At 31.1% G+C, this 22,684-nt stretch overlaps 2 protein-coding genes across 2 annotated transcripts; one reads left to right on the top strand and one right to left on the bottom strand.

Annotated features, from left to right (window-relative positions):
• Window positions 1-2,158: 2,158 nt before the first annotated feature.
• On the bottom strand, window positions 2,159-4,627 carry LOC114410321 (probable WRKY transcription factor 30). Its single transcript, XM_028374233.1, has 3 exons — window positions 4,050-4,627; window positions 3,141-3,269; window positions 2,159-3,042 (listed from the first exon to the last, which is right to left on the bottom strand). The coding sequence occupies exons 1-3, from the start codon at window positions 4,370-4,372 to the stop codon at window positions 2,400-2,402; spliced, it is 1,095 nt and encodes a 364-aa protein (XP_028230034.1). The 5' UTR covers window positions 4,373-4,627; the 3' UTR covers window positions 2,159-2,399.
• A 5,333-nt stretch (window positions 4,628-9,960) lies between these two features.
• On the top strand, window positions 9,961-13,076 carry LOC114410320 (RNA polymerase sigma factor sigE, chloroplastic/mitochondrial-like). The gene is made up of 5 exons (XM_028374232.1): window positions 9,961-10,816; window positions 11,025-11,173; window positions 11,346-11,582; window positions 11,960-12,223; window positions 12,777-13,076. The coding sequence occupies exons 1-5, from the start codon at window positions 10,135-10,137 to the stop codon at window positions 12,972-12,974; spliced, it is 1,530 nt and encodes a 509-aa protein (XP_028230033.1). The 5' UTR covers window positions 9,961-10,134; the 3' UTR covers window positions 12,975-13,076.
• Window positions 13,077-22,684: the final 9,608 nt, after the last annotated feature.

Raw genomic sequence — 22,684 nt, 5'->3', positions numbered from 1 at the left:
GGAACTGATTAATAGTAATCAGTTATGGGCTTACGGCAGCTACAAGGTGTGTTACAAGGTGTGTGTATAATAGATTACTACAATAGGAACAGAATAATGTATTACTATAATAGGAACTGATTAATAGTAATCAGTTATGGCAGCTACAAGAAGGTGTGTGTATAATGTATTACTATATATTGTTCTCTAAGAGTACTAACAGTAAGTAACAGGAACAGAATATAATAGACAATTACCTGACATTTTCTTTTGGCCTCACTTTTCTAAATCAATAACTTCCATAAGCACTTTTATTCTTCATCCTTATCTTAAAAAATTAATGTATATAAAGATTTTACCATTCAAACTTTCATAATCTAGAATCTAATCCAAATTTGACTTATATATATGTCTTCCTATATTAGTGTTTTGCTGCATGACAGAACAGTTCCAGAACCTCTCTTCAAATGCATTTGTTAAAATTATTAGCATGATGAAATTCTACAAAAAGTTCTCAGAGCACCAACAATTATGTTGGAAAGGGTTGGTTCAACATATCTTTATTTCTGAGGTAAATATTATTCATTGCATAGGGAACAAAGCTTTGAGAGACTTGCCAAGAATCTGAAGGTAGCTAGAGTTTTTAATACATTAGTAGAAAAGATGAAACCAATGAGAGTTGCTACCTATGAAATATCGACATCGACACGGACAACAGATATGACACGGATACGGACACGTGGACACCTGTAATGTCCAAAATATAGAACGTAATACGGGTGTCGGACACTGACACGGACGCGTGTCGGACACCGGACATGACAAAGGGCTAGAGTGTCGGTGCTTCATAGGTTGCTACAGCCTACAGGTGATGACTCATTGACTCTCATGTCACTGTGAACAGCACATTTCTTCATGTTCCTCATGTTCCTTAACTGATTATTTCTTCTGATCTTTGTCAACTTAATTTCCATTCAGTCTTAATTCTCTTGACAGTTATTAGTACTAACTATTTTCAAACAATATTTTACCAAACTATTTCCAGAGTTCCAGAAATATCAATTTCGATTGTACTATGGAAGAGGCAATTCTGACATGATTACAGGAAGCTTTAGGCAAAGCCACTAAAGCAAATGCATCACAACAACAGAAAGAAGACTTAGAGCACTAAGCTAACACCATGAAATTTCTGAAATTCTCACCCGGACTCGCGGCTTCTCTCAAGTTCGTCGTGGACCTCGTGGTCGTGGCTCGTGGTACTCGCCGCTTCTCTTGAGCTCGTCGTGTTCGTGGGTGGGACTCAAGAAATAGAAGTGAGTTTGAATCTTCTTATCAATGCGGCAACCTCATTCAAGAGTAATATATATGCAAGTATATTTGTAATGTTTTTTGAGCTGTAAAATCTATCATATCTCAGGTGATATCTTAGCACCAAATTTACCTAAATTTTTACTACCTATAAAAAGTGGGAGTGAAAAATTGAGGGTTGATTGTTTAAAATAATTTTACTTATAAATTTCAGATTTGAATTTTCACCTTATAAACTTAAAAAAAATTGACTATAAGTAAAAAAATCATAGACTACGAATGTTTATTTATCCTATAATTCTTCTTCACCCTTATTTTTATTCTTTAAGGAAATCTTAACGCTAAAAAATCAGTTTGAAAATATTCAACATGTTAATAGTTTTAGTCAACAAAAATTAAATAAACTTATTTTATAGAAAAGAATTTTCAAATTTCACTCGAGAAAATGCTCGATATATATCATAGAGACCCACTTATTTATTTGTGTCCCTAGTTTCATCTCTTTCAATGTGTAAATCATTGTTGTCCCACTTAAATCACAGTTCAATTAAAATATCATGAATGCTGCTCGTTTTTTTGTTTCTGTCCGCGTGAACATTTCCACGGTCAAAGATCAAATACCTTAACCCGCTTAGTTCTAAGAATACCTGATTGTTTATTTGACACAGATTTGGAAACAAATACAATGGGTCATATCTTTTTTCCCCTTTCCTCTGACTCGAGAAAATGAACATTTTCACCAACACTGGAAGAAGAGAAGCACTACGTACATTTCTATGAGTACTACTAAACCCTGATATTAAAGTCCAAAAATGAGAAAAAGGGGGGGAAACAAACAAAAGAAAAACCTACTGTTAACTTGACCTGTCTCTAATGATAAAGGAAAATTCTTATTGACTAAGCAATTTTAGATTTGCACATTCCTACGACACAAGTAGCTAAGACATACATTGAAACGTTTTTGCCTCTTTTTCTAAAGGGTCATATTATTCTAGAATGTTGCCACAAACTTTCATCATATGCTTCTAGTTCTAATATTATTTTTTTTTTTAAAAAAGAAACAAAATTTAGTTTTTGTGTTTTATTCGGCTTCTTCTCAGAATTGAGCATATTCAAGAGAAAAATGGAGGGTTATCGAATGTGAAGTTCTGGCCATCGAATTCAAACTGGTCAAAAGGGAACTCTAAGCCAACGGTTGATGAGTTTGGAGCTGAAGTAGTAGTGGCTGGGATCATGTCATTGATCTGAGACTCAGAATTTGCCAAATTTGGGTTCCCTCCAAAGCTGTTCACCCCACTTGGAGACACTGAAAAGTGACTTATTCCTGAAGCAGCAGAGGACATATAAGAAGGAGAACTAATAAAGTTTTCAAGCACAGGGGAAGGGAAAACTTGGCTTTCAATTTTGATGTTTGTGGACAAAGGGAAACGGAACGGAACCAATGATTGTTGGTCAGGGGAATCTAGGTTCTCTGTTTGGACTCTCAACCCTTTCCGCAGGCTCAAAAGTAGGTCGCTTTGTTGTTGTTCAAGGTTTTGCAAGATATTCTGCTGCTGAGGATTTGTGTTGTTCAAACTTGGTTCTTGGTTTTCTGGTGGAATTGGTGATGAAGAAGAACCCACGTTGTTGGCCATTGTGCAGGTGTGTTTTCCTCGGTAAGTGATTTCGAAAATGGTGGGGTCTTCATCGGATCTTTGCACTTGCTTTGTTGCCATGCAGCCTTGAACATTTCTGTGGGTACATCTGTAATAGCCCCTGCATACAGACAAAGTGTGTGATTATATAAATGTAGTTCAATCCATTAGACTTAGAATATAAACATAATAGTTTGTGAGGGTTAAATTTGGTTTTACCTCGGGTACAAGGCTCCAAGGATGTCTTTCTGGCCATATTTTCTCCAACTATATCCATCGTCAAGAGGCCCTTCCACCCCCATTCCTGGGGTAACTCGAATATGTTTTGTCCATCTTGGCAAAGTGTTTCTGCGATGAAAGGAGTTCATGATGATGTTAGTGTAAAGGCCATTTTATTTTTTTTACAATAATAATAATAATAATAAATTTTGAACTAAGACTTTGTGGAAGTTTCTAGGTCAACCCTAATGGGTTGTAAAGGCCACATGCAGTACACGTAACACGGGTAAGGACATCAAAACAAGCTGACTTATAAATATACATTATCAGTATAAAGGTTTCGAAGAATGGTTTCTGAATTTGATTTTGGTGGTAATTTTAAGATTTTAATTAATGTGTAATCAGGGATTCCAGAAATCTATTAAACGGGGAATTAGTTTTTTTTAATTATTTAAATGTTTAACTTTTAATAAATAATAATTTTAAAAAATATTTAATATTTTTACACATAAAATTAAAATTAATTTTTATTTTAAAATATAATAACCTTAATCGTTATCATAAAAATAATAATATAATTAATTTTACACAATTTAATTCGAATTATCACCTTAACCATTACAGTAATAATAATAATAAATAAATAAACGTTAATCATTATTATAATAATAAGATAAATAATTAGTTTTATACAATTTTATATTAATTAACTTAAAAATACATATTTATGTAAATTAAAAGTGTGAAGGAGGAGAGGGACTCGGGGCTGCTGCATGTCCCCATGTCCATCCGTCTGTGGGTGTAACATGATCATAATGCAACCACAATGGCAGTTGCATGAGTCACATTTTTCTTATAATTTCTTTTTGCATGTTAAAGATTGTATGGAAACTTTAGAACCATACATACCTCTTTTTGAAAGCATTGGGGTCCTGGTCCTTGAAATCTCTATCAGAGTCTTCACTGCGGGGACTACTGCTCAAAGGTGAATCTGACACTCGGATTAATGCAGCCCCTAGGGGATAATGTGATGACTCACCCGCTGGCACTGGCCCTTTACAATTTACCATTTCAAGTGCTTTTTCAAATGTTGATATGATCTTCTGGATCAGTAGGTCACGTGTTTCTTGGGACGAAGTTGGCAGGTGGAGATACACTTGGAGTTGCCTTGCCAATTCCAAACCTTGTAGCAGCTCATGTATGATGCTCTTTGGGTCACCCATGTTGTCCATGTTGATGAAGCTAAGCACAAAAGTGTAAATGAAGTGTTGTGTAAAAGCTGAAGTTGATGAAAAATGATTGGTTCCGAAGAGAAAAGTTTGTGTCAGAGGCCAAGTGGCACATGCAAAAGATGGCCTGAACAGGACATGAACCAAGGATGGTTCGGTTTGGTGGTAGCAGAAGAATAAGTTTAAGACAAAAAGGGGGGGTAAGGAATGAGGTGTTATGTTATGGGCATGGGATTTTTAAGGGGTGGGGGTTTGCTATTTTGAAGTGTGGGAAAGCGCATAAAATAGAAAGGGAAAGGAAAGTTTGACTGAGAAAAGTGGTGGAGTGGATTTTTTTCATTACTCGGACTAGTCTTTGGTCATAGGAATGAGATGGAAGGTCCAATTGCTGACCCATTCTCCGCACAGACCTTTCTTTTAATCCTTCTGATTGACCCTCTTCCACACCATTTGATATTATTATGATTACTAAATCACAACACAAATTTTATCATCAATCTCTGACTTCTCTCAAGAGCAGTGAAAAAAAAATAATGCATTATTAGAAGGAAGGAAGTCAGAGTGAAGGGAGGGGTAAACTTGGAAAAGAGAAAGACTAGGAATCTTCAAACCTTGTTCCGCGTCGTTACCGTTGTACCTTCCAACGTTGTTGTCAGGGAAACCTTTTTCACAGGTTGTGTGACGACGTTGGCCTTCTACTTTAATCCTCGCTAGCGTGAAGTTTCTCCCGTGTACCTCACTAACATATATTATAATACATATTTGCAACCGTGAATTATAGAATCTAAAAAAATAAACTAAATGATGACACGTAAGATTAATTTTATAAAATAAAATTATTTTTATTTTTATTTATTTATTACTTTATTTTTATATGTGATTGTATATACCAAACTATTTTGTCAAAATGTCGCAGCTGTTTCCCCGATTGGGTACACTGAATGACTCAATCAATTAACTGGATTCAACCCAACTTTAAATTAGTTTAAAATATAGTTTGGCTTATTAATTATTATCACTTTATCATCCTTTTATTTTTCGTTTCTCATGCACGTTTTTCTTTTTTAATTGTAACCTCATCTCTATCTTTATTTTATTTTTTCAATATACAATGGAATCTGAGATTCGATTTATTCAAAATCAAATGTTTCTTTCACATATATGTATCTTTACTTTTTATTTATTTTATGCATGCATCAATATTGAACTCTAGAAACGATTATTTTTTGTTCTGATGATACATGCATCAGCAGCCTCAACGTTGAGTACAAACAGTTTCCAGGCTACAACTTGTTTTGTTCCGCGGTCAAATTTTGTTAATTTTAAGGTTTTTTGTATTTATTACTCGTTTATTTGTATATATATACAAATATATAGAGAGGGGGGGATGATTGATTAAGTTAATTTAAAGTTATTTATTTACGCAAAAGTTATTTATTTTAATATTTGTATATACTACTATTAAATTTCATTAATTCAAATGGCAAATATTTTAGCTCAATAATGATCTATAGTAAATTTTAGATAAAGAAGATTTACAGTATTTAATGTTATGATTAATATTTATTTATATTTTAAAAATATATTATACATGCAATTGAAATTATTTAATAAACTTGTAAATGGTTTAAAAATGATAAAAAGTTGTATATTCAAATCTACTTAACAAAGAATAAGGCATTAAAATATAATTTGATTGATTCCATTGTTATAAATTTTCTTATACAGTTTTTAATTCCTAAAGATAAAACAAAATAAAAAATGGCGTAACTTCATAAAAATAAAAAATAAAAAACTTATGTGGCTTCTTTTCTATCACATGAAAATAATTTATTGAAATTAATTAGAATGAAAATAATGAGTCTCAATTGTTAAATAAAATAAAAAGCTAAAATTAAAATACTCATTCACGCGCTCTAGCTCACTATCCTTTCTCCTATTCTCTCTTCTCAAATTCTCCAAAAATACTACTGACTGCAGATCACCAACGCAATTGTTCAAACCCTCTGCTCACGATTACCTCTAATCTCCTTTTTTGTCTTCATTAGAAATTGTAATTTATTTTTTACATTTGTTGGTGATCTTCTACGCAGGATACTAAGCATATATAGCAGCAAAAACAGAGCTATAAACTATTAACATTATTAATATATTACAGCAGTTAGGATAATGAATCACCATCATATAGAACCACGAACACTCTTTGGGGCACGTGAGTCGGTAGTTTTGGGGAGTAAATTTATTTCCTTGGCATATAGAACCACGAACAATCTACCATACACCTATCAAGCTTTTTAGAAATGATAATATTTCCTTGGCATTTACGCTGGGCAGTAAATTTATTTCCAATGGTGCGTATATATACTGTGTAAGTTCATCAATTTGCAATGATAAGGAACAGCAGCAAAGTTGGTAGCTCCAGGATAAGAGAAATCTGCAATAAATCATTTTCGCCTATATGATATAATAAACAAACAAAATTGATATATATATATATTAAAAAAATAGTAAAAATATTCAAAAATGGTTTTTGATGATAATATTGAAGAAGGAAAAAAATATACTTTTAAATAACTAATTCGTAGTTATTCATTACTGTTAAAATACTTATATATATATATATATATATATATATATATATATATATATATTAAAATAAACTAAAAAAATACAAGAACATTTATCTATTAAAAGATATAATTTTTTTAAAGTAAATAATAGAATAATGTAATTAAGTAATTCTCGTAGAATATTTTATCCTTAATTATTTGTATAATACTTAAAATTGATATATTTTTTATTCTATGAATAAAATTGTGAGGATAAATTTAGAGCTTTTAAATCTTACAAAACAGAATATATAAGATAAAGTCGAAGAGAGTAAATTATATTTTATCTTAACAAAAAAAATTACATGAATACAACTGTACTATTTTAGTTTCTTTTTAAATTTTTAATATCATCTCAAATAGTGTTAAGAAGGTTGAATTTAAAAAGAAATAGTTAATAGTATTTCACAAAATGGTGAATAATTGTTTGAGTTGTAGCCAAAAGAGACATTAATGTTTAATATCTCATGTGTCTCGAATAAGATTAATAACTAATATAGAGAGAGTATTTATGGGAATAAAGTCTGAATTACTTAACTTGCATTAATTAAGTGGCACCGTCCTTCCTTTTGAAATATTCAAAAATAGGAATTAGCTTCGTACCGAAAAGTAACAGTCTAGAATTAGACCAGTTCAATCTCAGTTATTGCCATGAATGGAGAAACCAAATTCAACTTGTTTCGTCAACGTTAAAGAGAGATAAAAATAAAAAAACTATTTTGAAAATTGGAACAGAAGCACAGTTAAGTGGGTAGGGAACTTCTCTTACTTTTGGGGTCTCGTACATGAATTTATTTGATTGGTAGGAGCTAGGAAACAACACATGTTGGTACATAAAACAAAGTTTGGTAAGCCGCAAATTTTATGCCATCTTAGACTTGGGCGTGTGAAATGTGCACTGAGCCTGTATCATGTTAAAGGAACCGAGTCAAGGCTTCAATGGGGATTTCAGACTCTGTTTTCATTTGTGCACCGGCAGATTAATTAGGCCATGATTAAAAGAATAAGGGTCGTAAATATGCATTAGTATAAATTTCTAAGAATTTAACTTAAATGGTGCTTTCCAAGCGTCATTTAAAAAGTAAAAATACTGTTTGCACTTTAAAAAACGCTATGTGTGCTTTTATGGCTTGGTTTGATTCATTGTTGCTTTGCCTTTTCAGTTGGATTAGTGTGTTGCCTTTTATACTTATGGAATAATCTTTCCAGAAACATGCTAACATAATTTCAGAAAGACTATTCCAAAACTATGTCAGTATGCTTTTTGGAATGGGGTCATATTTTTCACCTCTTTCGTCATCCCAACTCCATCATGCCTTCTTTCTTGTACCATGGTTGTCGACAATGGTGTTGGCTATTGGTGTTTGCATGTAGCAGTGGTGTTCGGTGGTTGGGTGGAGGTGAGACACAGTGGTGTTGGGTGATTGGACGGAGGGGTAGTTTGGTCTGTTTGATTCTTTTTAGAGTTGGTGAGACACAGTGGTGTTGAGTGTAGGAAGTAAAAGCTTTCCTGGCGTGCCTCCGGATAAGCTGGCTATCCATCACTGTAGATGCATCATATCCAAACTGTTAGCATGGCCCATTGGGTTGGGCCACTAAGAAAATGTAAAAAAAAAAAAAAGCTGTTTTAATTGATTTGGAAGTGTAATTTCTAGTGCTTAATTTCCTAATTCATAGTGCCTAATTCTTTTGTTGTTTCTTGACAGTGAAAAGAAATTTATAATAATCTTTTATGTAAATGATATTTTTATATTGTTACATTCGTCTAACTTTTTTCTATACCATATTCATCTAACTTAAAATTTTGTTTTTTAATAAAAACAATAAAATGTAAAATAACTCTCACTTTAAATAACTATATTTTAAGAAATATATATCTTATTTAATTTTAATCTTAATTTTTAATACTTAAATAAATGACTCTTACTCATTATTTGTAAGCAAGAGAATAACAACAAAAAGTGTGAGTATTTGTCCAACTTGAACCTAGTTTTAACGGAAAAAAAAAACCATTTTGATTAAATTCAAATATAGGTTTAAATTTTTTGGAATTTATAGAAATGGCGCCTCAATAGTTAGTAGTTACTACCACCCTGAACTTGCCTTGTAGTTAAAATATATAGGATGTTATTCTTACATGGTTTTTTTTTAATATTTAAAAATAATTAAATTATTATAATTTAAATTATAATAGTGATCAAATAATAAAGTTAAAACTATTAATTTTATTAAAAAATAACTTCATAATTTTAAAATCTGTTTTTTATTAATTTTTATATAGGATTTGCATTAAATTGTAGTTAATAATTAAATATATAAATGAATTAAATTTTAAGAAAAGGATGGGACACTTTTTTTATGAGTTTTTCCAACCTTAATAAAAATGAAGTTGAGTTAATTTTTTTTTTTTTACCTTAGTCTCTCTTAAATTTAACTTTGAACCCATCTAACCTTTAGCAAGACTAGAGACGTGTCAAATCCTCCTAACTTAATCTTTATCGATATGTTTGGATAGAGAGAGAAATAAAACAAAAAATTTAAAAACTGTTATCATTTAATTGAAGAAGAAAAGCATAATTAAAAAAAAATTATACTTATACAATAACTGAACTCCCCGACTCAAATAGCGCCACAGAAGTACTCTTGAGAAACACAATCCTCTTCACACATTCGCCACGTCATCACTACTGTTCCTAACTGAACTTTACGTGTTCCCATCACGCACCGCACATTTCACTTAGCTTTATGCCTGGCCGTTGATTTTTTGTGACATAAAAAATTGTGGTGACCGTAATTCTCAGGTCTCTTTGGATTCATTAGCTTCTCGCTGATTAAAGGTACTCTTCCCTGCTAACTAACTTGACTCTTTTTTCTTCCAACATATATGTGTTAATTTACTTGTTCATTTCATTCCACAACTTATGTTTCATCATGTCATGTCGTGCCAAAATTAAATTTTCATGGTTGGTAAATCAATATGTTTACTTATCCATATATTATTATTTTGGTGTATTAATGATCAACTTGAGAATGTGCTTACTGATCGATAATTCAGTGAAACTATTCCTTGTGCTGATGTAATTACTGTTTTGTTTCGATTTTGAAAGATCTTGGCATTGAAAATTTGTTTAATCGCAGTTTATTAGGTAACTTGGTATGGGAGTTGTGACTGTTTCTGGCTCAGCTTCTCGGACTCCATTAGGATTCAATACGAAGTTTTCCACTCATCGTTTGAAGAGACCTTTAATTGTAGCATTTAAAGGGGATAAGCACAATGACTCAGCTTTGGTTGCAACACAAGAGAAAATTCCTGTGCCGGTTGAAACGGCAAAGAAGACGCAGAAAAAAAGGATAGGAAAAAGTAACAAACTACCTAAGAGAGAAAGTTCTCCATCTTCCATGGATGTGGACTACAATGAAGCTGCTGCTATGCTTGAAAATATATACAAACTCAGCCCTGCTTCTCATACCGGTAATGCAGAATGTATAGATGATAAAATCAAAAGAGTCTCTCGGAGAGGGAAGAAGGTTGTTGATGAAAGTGAAGAAAAGGAGTTAAAGGGTGATAGGGTGGTCAGAAGGCAGAACAAGAACAAGAAAGCTAAACGGTTGACTCTTGATCAGAGAATTTCATTAAAGAATAACAAAAGAGGGGACGAAGTCATTCCGACTCGAAAGAAAAGAAACTTTAGGAACAGAATTGAGAAGATTGAAGAACTTATTAGGGAATATTCAGTATCAAATGATTTTATCAGTATGGATTGGAAAAGAATGAGAATACCTCCCGTTCTTTCTTCTTCAGAGCATGCTTGGTTGTTCAAATTGATGCAACCTATGAAGCTGAGCATTAAACTACTGTCAATTTTTTTAGTCCCTTTTATTTGATTATTCTCTTAAAATAGTAGTGTAGATCTTTTTTGTTGCTGAGTACCAGGGATTCAAGGCTTTAATACCATTCCATAATAACTTTATAGTAGGTCAAGATGTTAGGTGAAAACTGAGAATTTGCTTTTGTGTCTGACATTAAGTCATAATTCTTTATTTCCAGGCACTGCTTCAAGTGAAAGAAGATTTACAGAAGGAGCTAGCAAGAGAACCTGCAGATGGTGAACTAGCTGATGCAACAAACATGAGCATTACTCAAGTAAAGAAAGCAATAGATGTTGGTCAAGCTGCTAGAAACAAACTCATAAAGGTTATTAAAGTGTTAAATTCTTTTACGACTTGACTTTCAATAAATTGTATAATTCCTTTTACTTTGCTGCTCACTCTCCCTTTTGGAGTGTGAAGGTGAAATTACTGTCATTTTGTTGCATTATTTGGAATGAGTACGTTAAAAACAGTAATTGTGGTCACATCTTTTGCAGCACAATCTCCGGCTTGTCTTGTTCGTGATCAACAAATATTTTACAGATTTTGCAAGTGGCCCTAGGTTTCAAGATCTTTGTCAGGCAGGAGTAAAGGGACTTATAACAGCAATTGATCGTTTTGAGCCAAACAGGAGATTTCGGTTATCAACATATAGTTTGTTTTGGATAAGACATGCTATCATTCGTTCGATGACTCTCTCAAGCTTCATACGTGTTCCCTTTGGACTTGAATCCGTATGTATTCTTACTGCACATGGTGATTGATGTTTTTGGTTTAAGCAGCATATGATTCGATGACTTATATTTCTCTAGTTTTTATTTTCCTGATAGCAGCATACTTTGTTTTCAATGTCAACAACCTGTAATTTCTAATGAACCATTTATCTGTGATTGCTTGAAGGGAAAATTGAGGATTGTTTTTATTTAGGCAATATGTTTAGAAAGGTTTGGATTTAAAATAAAGTAGAATATCACGAGAGAAAAAAAAGTGGTGGAGCCAAAGATATTCACAGAAAATACGGCTTTTAAAAAATAATAATTTGGTAATCGTGAGGCTGTCTATTTGTAATATGTCTCAACTTCGTGTAACTTCTCTACCTCTTTTTGAACAGGTTCGAGCAGAAATCCAAAAGGCTAAAACTGAGTTAACATTTAAGCTTCAGAGGTCACCAACAGAGGAAGAAATAATAGAAAGAGTTCATATATCCCCTGAAAGATACCATGACATAATTAAGGCATCAAAATCCATTCTTTCGCTGAACTCAAGACATACAACTACACAAGAGGAGTTCATTAATGGGATTGTTGATGATGATGGTGTTAATGGTGATAATAGGAAGCAACCTGCTCTACTAAGGCTTGCTCTTGATGATGTGGTAACTACTGAATCTCTTGACACTTTGTCTGATCCTGCATTTTTCTCTATGATGTCATTCTATTGAAGTTTACAATGATCATAACTTGATTAGTATAATGATCTGCAAAACGTCAGTTTAATTTGAAATGTTTCGAAAGTAGTTAATATTTCTATATTTTCAAACCAAATAAGTATGATAAATTGATAATTGTATTCTTGTCGACAATATATATTTTTAAATTTTTTTCATCAATCTTGTTTGGTGTCCTTTCTTGATGAGTCCAGGCTAATAGGCACCAGACTACTAGTAACTTTTACCAAATAGGGAATTAGTTACATGAGTAAGCTATTGTGATTCAGTCATTAGAAGAGAACAAAAAGCCTTTAGAAATAAGTTTCTATATCACAGCAATCTTATTACAGATGAGTTCTAAAAATTCTTACTAGGAATATGGTTGGTTATTGTGTTTTTTAAAACTTTCGTTTAGTTTGTTAGTAATGCATCTAATTCAATTACATCATATTGCCATGGGCATTTTATCCAACTAATATGAGATTTTTTTTTTCACTAGCTTGATTCCCTGAAGCCGAAGGAGAGCTTGGTGATCAGACAGAGATTTGGACTTGACGGCAAGGGTGACAGAACGTTGGGAGAAATTGCTGGGAATTTGAATATATCTAGGGAAATGGTTAGAAAGCACGAAGTCAAGGCTCTTATGAAGCTCAACCATTCAGCTCGATTGGATTATCTTCGCCGTTATGTTGTATAAATGACTAATGTATAGAAACACCTTACCTAGTTATACAGTATACTGATGATTTGCATTACTTGGTCATTTAAATACCGTCAATCATAATCATACTTCATGTAATTTGTATATGATATACTTGAAATTGCACAGAGTATATAAGTATATAAGCGCTTATACTTGTTACATAAATGTGATGTCTCTTCCTATGATGGAATTACATTCTATTTGGCGTTTTTCGTGAAGGGTGTAGATAGAATTCTAGAGTGCTTGGGAACACTTGGTTCATTGCCTACCACCTGCAGAAAGCCCCCGATTTATATTTTCACTTCCTTTCTCCCAACGAATTTAATCTTCAACCTCTTTTTGTGAACTAAATTTCATTGGTTGTTTGTTGGAGTAGCAGCGTACCTTTTTGTAAACTAAATTTACTCCATTCCATGTGTAAAAAGTGTAAATCTGAAGGGGATTTGTGTAACTCATTTAATTTTGTATTGGTAAAAATATATTTTTTTCTTGTAAAATTGACATATTATAATTTATGAGAATAAAAAACAGATGAAAAATTTTATAAAGAGAGAATTCAAATTTTTTCAAGTTTATAAAAACAAAAAACATTTTAGCCAATTTTCTTTTGTCGAGAGGGTACATTGAACCTCTTTTGTTATGATTGAAGAAGATCCCAGGTTAACGAGGCGCAAATTTAATAACTGGGCCTCGTCCAACGTAGCTTTCTATGTTTTAGGCTAGTTAGTAATTGTAGCTATATCCCCTTAATGTAAAATGGGAATGGATATTCCCACAATCACGTTTATTATTTCCACTACCATTTTTTAACAAGTAGTGAGAATAGACAAAAGTATCCTTTTGTAGCTTTTTCCCCACCCTCCACCCCTTTATCTTCCCTCTTCCTCATTCTTCTCACCTCCCTCCCCTTCCCTCATCGTCTTTCTCTTCTTCTCTCTTCTCACTTCCCCTCTCATGTGCCTTCCTTTCCCTTTCACTCTTCCCCAAACCTTGCACCCAACTCCCTCATCCTCGTCATCTTCTCCATTCTCAAGTCTCCCTCTCATTTCTCCTTTCTATTCCCTTTTTGGTTGTAAGGTTTTTTCATTTTTTATACTTGGCAGAAGTATGATTTTGTTGTATTTTAGGTTAAGAATCACAACAAAATCGAACTTTCATTGTGTTTATAGAAGAATGATTCCATTGTAATTCTTAACCCAGAACACAACAGAATTATACTTTTTTTGTGTTATTTATTTTTGTTTTCAAAAACAATACAACAAAATTATGATTTTGTTGTGTTATTGGATGAATAACACAATGGAATTGTATTTTCATTGTGAAGTTTTTTAAAACAAAAAAAAAAAATATAAATACAGTTTCACTGTATTGTTTGAGAGTGGAATCAAATAACACAATATAATCATAATTCTTTTATGTTAATTGGGGTGAAAAAATTGCACAACTCGTGTTTTCATTATCTAATTAGGAGGTGAAAAAAAATAATACCCATGAAGAATCCATTGGAAGAACATTATATGGGCCCTGCAGAACAATTGCTTAAGTAATATCATACTGTTACTTCCTGCACTTCCAAATTGTTTCCTACACCCTTTGGGGAATGTTTTTTTATCTTCTATTCCAAAAGGCAAAAAGAGGGGTGCGTTTCATAATGTAAATTTACATTTTTAATTGACCATTTCGAAAGCCAAAAAAAGAGACGCAGGAAGTAACTTTGAGGTGTAAGAAACAATAGCCGTAATATCATCCTGTATAAAGTGGTATTTAGAATCTTCATTTTATCTTCTAAAGTCCTAAACTCACATATACTAGGAGTAATTGTTGATTGGGTTAACAACGTAAAAGAAAAGAAAAAAGGAAAAACTTAACCCTCAAGGTGTGTTTGTTTTAAGGTAATATATATATATTCTCACAAACAACATTCACTATAAGGTCTGTGTTGTCCTTTGGTATGGTGAATCATCCTTATACTCTAATGTGTATGATATTAGGAGGTTTGGTTCTCTTCCTGTAGAATTTTCTATTTCTCATATCCTTCGTGCTCAGAATAAGGTGTCTGATTTGTTTGATTTGGTGTTAGTTGAGGATCCTCCTCCTTTGGTTTCTTAAGCTCTTTCTGTTGAATTAGTAGGCTTTTTGTCAACATCTTAGTGTATAATTTTAAACATCGAACCATTAACCCATTAACCTGTTTATATTAGGTCACTGTGTCAATAGTTGAATTAGTGGGTCATTAACAGCATGATTCAATCTTTATTAAAAAAAATATTAAAATTTTATATCTAATCTTAATTGACTTATATAGTCCAACATATTTTCTTTCTTGGGTGTGACCCTTGTCCGGATCAATGGGTCGCTGATTTTACCATCAACTTAGGTCATTAATTACACAAGGTTCAATACATAATTGATCTGATAAGCATTTTGACCCAATCAAATCTCCAAGTCACAATCAAACAATCCAAATAACTAATTTAGTTTGAGTTTTAAAACACAACCTTAGTATATTTTTCCTTTGACCTTTTGCGCCTTATGTCAAGGAAGAAAAAAAACATTAATTATAAAAAAATTTAGTGTTGACATAAATTGTTATTTTTATTTCAAAACATGAAGTATTTCGTAGATTTAAGAAATATATGAGGGCTTAAAAACATTTCCTAATTAAAACTCATTTAATTAACTTATTAGGTTCAACGAAAGATTTTGATAGTTTATACGAACTTTAGGCTTAAACTGCATCACCGCCCTTATAAGAAAAATAACATTGTCATTCTGTTGACTAAAAATATCTGAGGGCTCTTTTTAGTTTGTCAAATTCCTGATCTGCGTGCTATGTCAATTTCAACTCCGCCCATTATTAGACCTTTGTTCCACATGATTTTTGCGCTATTTTTGTCTTCGAGTGAGTTAAGACTTGGATAGACTAATTGGAAATCAATTAGGACTTGCATTGCGTCTACAAATTTAGAAAAAAGAACAAAAGAAAATATTTGCATTTCACCTCATAATATATAGAAAAAGGATTATATATGGATGCTTATTCAATCACAAATTATTTTTTATGGTAAATTTATTAATTTTTATAAAATTATCTTAAAAATCACATAAATAATAGTTTGTGATGGAATGATTGTATTATTATTTTAGAACATCAACATTAAACTCTAATGCATAATAAAATAAAAAATGTTGAAAAGTAAATTAACCTCAATATATAAGCATTTTATTATCAACCTGACGTATATAGGCGCGCACCAAAGATGATAGATATGCTTGAGAGTTTAGATTTTATCAATCAATTCTCTAATCTAGTCTGTCATCGCCTACAAAAGAAAAACTATTGTATCTATCATAATCAATGTAAAGCTAATCTATTTTCATAGTGGTTTGGTTTATTTATATTTCGTAGGATTTTTTTCCCTGGTGAATGGCTCAAGAATTTTAAATATTACAAAATGGTAAGCGCAACTTGGCAAAATGATTTTTTATAGAAAATATTTTATTACTAATTTCAGTTTCCAATTTGATTAAATTTAAGATTTAATATATTTTAATCCTTTATTTTTAATTTTAGAGAGAACATTGGCCATTGTTCGTTGTACAATAAAGTGTGTGTGTGTGTGTGTATGTCTTTTTCCCAATATTCTCTAAATGGAGTGGTCAGCATATTTTGACTAGAGTAGCCGTATAAAGAATATATCATGTTTAATCGGGGGCTAAATTGAAAATGCCTTCGTTTTTTTTTTTAAGAAAAGAAATTTTATTCAAAATTTTGAAACTTCTAAGAAAACGAGGTGGAGAAGCTCCTCCCCTAACAGTTTTTTTGTTTTTGTTTGTGTGAACAATCTAACAGGTTAATTGGAACATTTAGACCCCCCCTTAACTAATACATTTTTTATTCATTTGAAGTGTGATGCTGGATTATAATTGACAAAATTTCAAATTACAATTTTAATGTCTTTTAAAATTTCCGTCCAAATAATAATTTAGAGATTCTAAACTAAATTCCAAACATACAAGAAATGAGTTGATCATGTCTAGTAACTAAATCAATTTCGTGTGTCCACGAAGTAGAATCTTTTAATGCCCCAAGTGTATGTACTTAGGCTGGCTAATTGCGATAATAATCAAAACCGATAATAATACGTTTCTCGATCCTCCCGAATTCGAGTTCAAATTCTAAACATAGAACAAAAAAGCAGTGGTATTCGTAGAAAAAAAAATTGAATATATATAAACTTTGTTGTCACTTTAGGAGGCAAACAAGGAAAAAGAAAAACTAATTAGTAGAAGAGATATGACAGAACAGAAAATACAAATAGAAGAGATAGTGTCACGTCCTTAAAAATGGTTATGTAAAATTTCACTTAATAATGACACAGTTGACAATTTGCATGGCATGCCCATTGTGTATGTATCCAATCGAAATAGGAAGAATGATAGGGACCAAAGTAAAAGCTTAGTAGAAAGAAACATAAAAAGTGTTGATGTTCATGTTCATGCTCATGCTGACGAATATTGGGTTGGTAAAGAACGAAAGATGGAAATGGAATGACTCAATTCCCAAAATGAGCGCGTGAGAGAAGGCAGTGTGCGCCCACTTTAATTTGGTTGATTCTGCGTAACCTGCAGATCAATGCTTTGTATCCTACTCAGGAATTACTAGGCAATGACACAGATCCAACTGTGTTTATGCTATATAGAACTATACAAAGATACATGGAGCAGCCACCACACATCATTCCCCCATTTTACTCTCCTTTTAAGAAGGTCAAAACTTAAGTCTATTAGTGTTTTGCATGCTTTATGTGTTTTACATAATTACATCTCCACCCAACTGACCTAAGTGTCTAAGTTAGTGGCTATAAACCAGGTCCAAAACAACAGCAAAAACCATAGTAATCAATGCATAGGAATGACTTTATAAATTTAATTGTCGTTAAGCTTTTCTGGGAATTGAAATATAAAATTGATTGAGTAGTTAAGAAATAAGTGATGAAGAAAAAGATGGTGAATTTGATTTTTCCTACTAACAAAAAATTAACAAACTATCATATTTGTTCTTATATAAGATCTTTTTTACTTTATTGTTTGTTTATTTTTATATGACAATCTTTTAATTGTTTGATGCATTAATTATTTATTTGCTGTGATATACTTAATTAGTTACACACTTTCTTATCATGATTGGAAAATAGAAGAAATTACATTAATTAATTAGGTGAAAAAAAATGAAAGATAATTTTGAAAAAGTAATATAAATTATTTATAAATTTAATATGATTAACTAAATTAATTATTAAAAAATATATATATAAATTAATTGAAAGAATCTTAGAAAAGACCACAACAATATCTGATCTCGGACGAGAGTTAAAAGGGGCCATGTGAAATGTAAAAGCCAGCTAAATTCCAGTTTGCAAGTGACAAATTGTGCAGGTGGTGTCTCCTTTTTGCCTTCCAACTGGAGCTTTTTTCTCATGCTGTATTGCTAGCTCTGAGTTATATTCCAATATTCCTATAACAGCAATCTATCTATAATATTAATATTTATATGCCCATTCCACATCGTGTTGACACACAAACAGAACTGTGAATGGATAAGATTTTATATTGTACTTCCCAGCCTACTACAGAAACCTCTACCCTTCCATCAAATTCAGGTCTCACATGTTTAATACTACTATAGTTCAAATTTTAGACGTTCCTTTTGAAGGACGAGACAAACAATAAATGGAAACATGATTCAAAAGTCACTTCCTAACTATGATACATTAATTCATGTGGTGCTCTCGAGACAATATTCGTATTTTCCTAAAACGTGACTAATTATCCAAATTTAATGTCCTCTTCTTGCAATATTGATCACATTCCCATACACCATACCCAACCCAAGCATATTCGGCCTTAATATCCAGCTTATCTATGTTCTCTCTCTGTGTATATATCTATTATTGTAGGGGGATTTAAAATAACTTTAGCACTATGAAATAGTAAATGAATATAAAATGCTGGGTAGTTGGATACCGACGCCTGCATTATCGCAGTCAATAGTTTTAGGCTCAATTGAATTAGTTTATGTTTGTAAATTTTCTCTTTTTTCAGATATTTTAAGATTTAAATATATTTTAGTCTCTTAAATTTCAGTCAAGTTTTATTTTTTAGTTTCCTAATGATTAAATGATTATTTTATCTTAATTTAAAACTAACACACTTTTAATCCTTGTTAGAGGACTAAAAGCGTGAAAGAGAAAACTTAAAAGAAGAAAAATGAACTGTTTTCAGATTATGGAAACAAAAAAAAATACTTTTTAATTTGGAAAATCAAAATGAATTTAGCCTAAATTTGAAAGACTAAAAAGATTATAAGTCTTTATTAAGTATTACAAATTGAACGATTTTTTCACAGAAATTAAAAAAAAAAAATCAAGAGGCTGCGAATTGTAAAATATCATTATTCCAAAACAAAATTGACCAGAGAATTCCACAAGGCGAGTGTATCTGCCAAGATCGCAATGATCCTCATCGTTTGACGTTTAAACGTGGTATCGCTTTCTTACGTAACGCGTCACAATCTATTAGAGTATTAGTTTTACTGTTTTAGGAAGCCATGATAAAGACATAATATAATATTTTCTTTGTAATCATTGAGTTATTGACTACTCATGTCGTTTTTGTGCGTTTGAAAATGCAAGGATTTAATTCATCTTCATCGGAAATTTCCATTTATAAATGTATGAGTTTAATTTACGTACAAGTAAAAAAATAATAATTAATTTTCAGTGTGTTTGGTGATGCGTCCAGTACCATTGGACGTGGATCCACAAAGTAACTTTTAGTTGTTTTGGACGTGAATTTGGATTAAACGTGGATCATAAAAGCTAAAACAAACACCCACTTTATCAATCACAAATTACTTTTTTAATCAGATAGTTGTTAATTTTGTGTTAAAATGTTAGTGTTTGTTTATTGTTTTCCTGTAGAAGGGAATTATGTGAAAATTTTTAGAATTTTGTGTGAATACCAGATTTTTATAAATATTTTAATTCAAATATTTCTGTTCAGTTTTATTCTTTTCCACACAACCAAATTATATTTTAGTGAGAGTTCATAAATAAAAAAAGTTAATAGAAAAATTTAAATCTATGATTTCTCTCCCTTCAACTCTTAAACTTCATTCTCAAACTTAATTTTATGACTTTTCAATCATAAATTACTAATCATCAATTATGGTTAATATAATTTTAAAATAATTATTATAAAACTATTTTATATTATTGGTGTATAATTTTTTTATTAATTTATAAAAATGTATATGTTGCTATCTGACTTGGGATGAGTTGAAAGTGAAGCCTCAAAGCACGTGACCAAGATGGGTGATATATCGTACAAATGAAGGTACTGATCCTTAAAAACTAGAAAGAATTTTTGAAGACACACTGGGAAGTGGAAAGTTGACAAATTGTTCCATCTAGTCCTCGAAGATAACATTTCGGCTGCTGCAATTCTACAAATTTCACTACGTTACCATTTCTCATATTTTCTTTTCTTTTCTCCCCTAAAACTTTTATTATCATATTTTTTTCCCTTTCATTTGTAACATCAAAGTTTAGACTATATTTCTTTGTAAATTGTAAAATTCTTTATTCTTTTCCTGTTAGGCTTAGATTTTTTTTTTTCCTTTTCATTCATAACTCAAACTAATTTTTAATGAATTTGTTGAATATGTATTACAACATTGATAAATATTAATTTATTAATTATTAATTTTTTTGTTAGTAGGGGATCCAACCCAGAAACTTTTTTTTTCTTTCTTAACCCCACTGTTTACCTTATATTTCCATGTATTATAACAGTATCTTTCCCTGATATAATGTAAATGAATTTATATTATTTTTCACAATTTTATATCACAGAAATGAAATTTAATTATTTTGCTGAAAAATTCTCAAAAAAATGAGTGATATATTGCTTTCCAAGGCAGTGTATGTTATAACATTTAACTTTAACATAGCTACGTTAAATATATTGAGAGACAAAGTTTTATCATCTATCACAATCCTATATAGTTTGAGCATGATATTATCTATATTGTGAAACATACAATAGTTTATAAAAAAAAATGAAAAAGATATATTAAAATTGAATAAAATAAAATTTTATTTCTGTAAAATTAAACATATTTATTTATTTTAGTTATTTTTGCATAAATAAAGTTTAAATAATATTTTTAAGATTTTTATCAATAAAATATAATTTTTAGTATTAGATAGGCCTAAATCCACTTTAAGTCCTTATAATTTTATAATTGTACAATTTTTTTTCCTAATTTTTTTATTGCATATTTGATCCGTAGCATTAATTTATTTCTGTTAAGATTAATCATTCCAACAAAAATCAAATTTAGCGTCAATCACACAAACAAAACGCCCAAAACAAGCTAACAAACTTTTTTTTTACTATAAAAAAGTTTAGGCGTGTTCAATTTCAAAGGACAAGCTAACAAACTTAGAAAACTAATTAGGTACCAGGAATAATTTATTGACTTGAAAAACTGTATATATTGAAAATATATCGTATTTACACCTAAAAATAACAATTCTATTTCAGAATTCCAGAAATTCAATGTGTTCTCGTAAACCATGCATGACCTTCACGTTGAATATTGGCAAGAGTGTCCCACTGATTAAGGGTTGATTTTCTATTTTTCTTTTCATTTATTCAAAGTTTTCCTTTATTGTATCCTGCATCACACCTTGCAAGACCAGTTGCATGCCGTTAATGGCGTCTAAAAAATTATTGAATTTGTGTGCGAACAAAATGCAATTTATTACCGATATGATTATGTAGTCTTTGCGAAATTCACAAGTTTCATATTCCCCCTCCTTTGTTTATGACATTTAATTGTTTCTTTTTTGTCAGTTTCTTTCATTCTTTTCTTTTATTATTTTGTCATGCTTCTTCCTTAACTTTTCAACGCCTTTTCCTTTTTCCCCACCCAACATCATCGTCCTCTATGAATAGTGTCTTTTAGTTTTTGGTGAGATATACTTGATTTATTTAATTTTCCTATTCTTTTTTCTAACAATAATATCCATAAGTTAATTTCCCACCAGACATTATATATATGCCGTACATAATATATTTGCATAATATGCAAGCCATATAAATTATAAAATGTCTGCGAAGAGGATAAGTACATAATGCTAGATGAGCATTATTGCAGTCGCCAAGTAGTATTGAGAAGATGGAGTTAGGTAACCTTGCTTTTAGCGTATATCAATCATGCAGGCTTCACATATAGTCGCTTTGTCTTAGAAGTTTGATGCTTTGCACAAATGAATTATTTGCTATCACCTTTAGTACTTTTTCTGGATATTTTCTTTCTTTCTTTTTATAAAAAACACGTTTTTTTTAAATGTTTAATTGTATATTTTTTCACTCAATCATTATTATTTCGTGAATTTACAAAAAAAAAATATAAAATTTACAAAATATTGAAAATTGTGTGATATAAAATATACGATTAAGCCTATACATGTTTAAGAGAAAAAATGATATATATTGACAAGTGTAAAATTTTATGCATAATTATTCAATCACAATTTATGGTGTAAATTTAAATGATTATTTATGATTGGATGACCGTGTAAATTTACACAATCAATTACATAGAAATTATGTAAACTTTAAAGGTTTCTTAG

Source organism: Glycine soja, chromosome 4 (assembly GCF_004193775.1).
Source record: "Glycine soja cultivar W05 chromosome 4, ASM419377v2, whole genome shotgun sequence".
Lineage (NCBI taxonomy): Eukaryota > Viridiplantae > Streptophyta > Magnoliopsida > Fabales > Fabaceae > Glycine > Glycine soja.
Note: the sequence above shows the minus strand (reverse complement) of the source record. Positions and strands in the feature narration are given on the sequence as shown.

Bases quoted from the DNA above. Each gene is read 5' to 3' on its own strand.
- LOC114410321 (XM_028374233.1), bottom strand. From the start codon at position 4,372: ATGGACAACATGGGTGACCCAAAGAGCATCATACATGAGCTGCTACAA. The intron at 3,270-4,049 runs GTATGTATGGTT...CTTTCATCGCAG, and splicing joins CCCAATGCTTTCAAAAAGAG to AAACACTTTGCCAAGATGGA. The intron at 3,043-3,140 runs GTAAAACCAAAT...GTCTGTATGCAG, and splicing joins CTTGGAGCCTTGTACCCGAG to GGGCTATTACAGATGTACCC.
- LOC114410320 (XM_028374232.1), top strand. From the start codon at position 10,135: ATGGGAGTTGTGACTGTTTCTGGCTCAGCTTCTCGGACTCCATTAGGA. The intron at 11,174-11,345 runs GTTATTAAAGTG...CATCTTTTGCAG, and splicing joins CTAGAAACAAACTCATAAAG to CACAATCTCCGGCTTGTCTT. The intron at 12,224-12,776 runs GTAACTACTGAA...TTTTTTCACTAG, and splicing joins GGCTTGCTCTTGATGATGTG to CTTGATTCCCTGAAGCCGAA.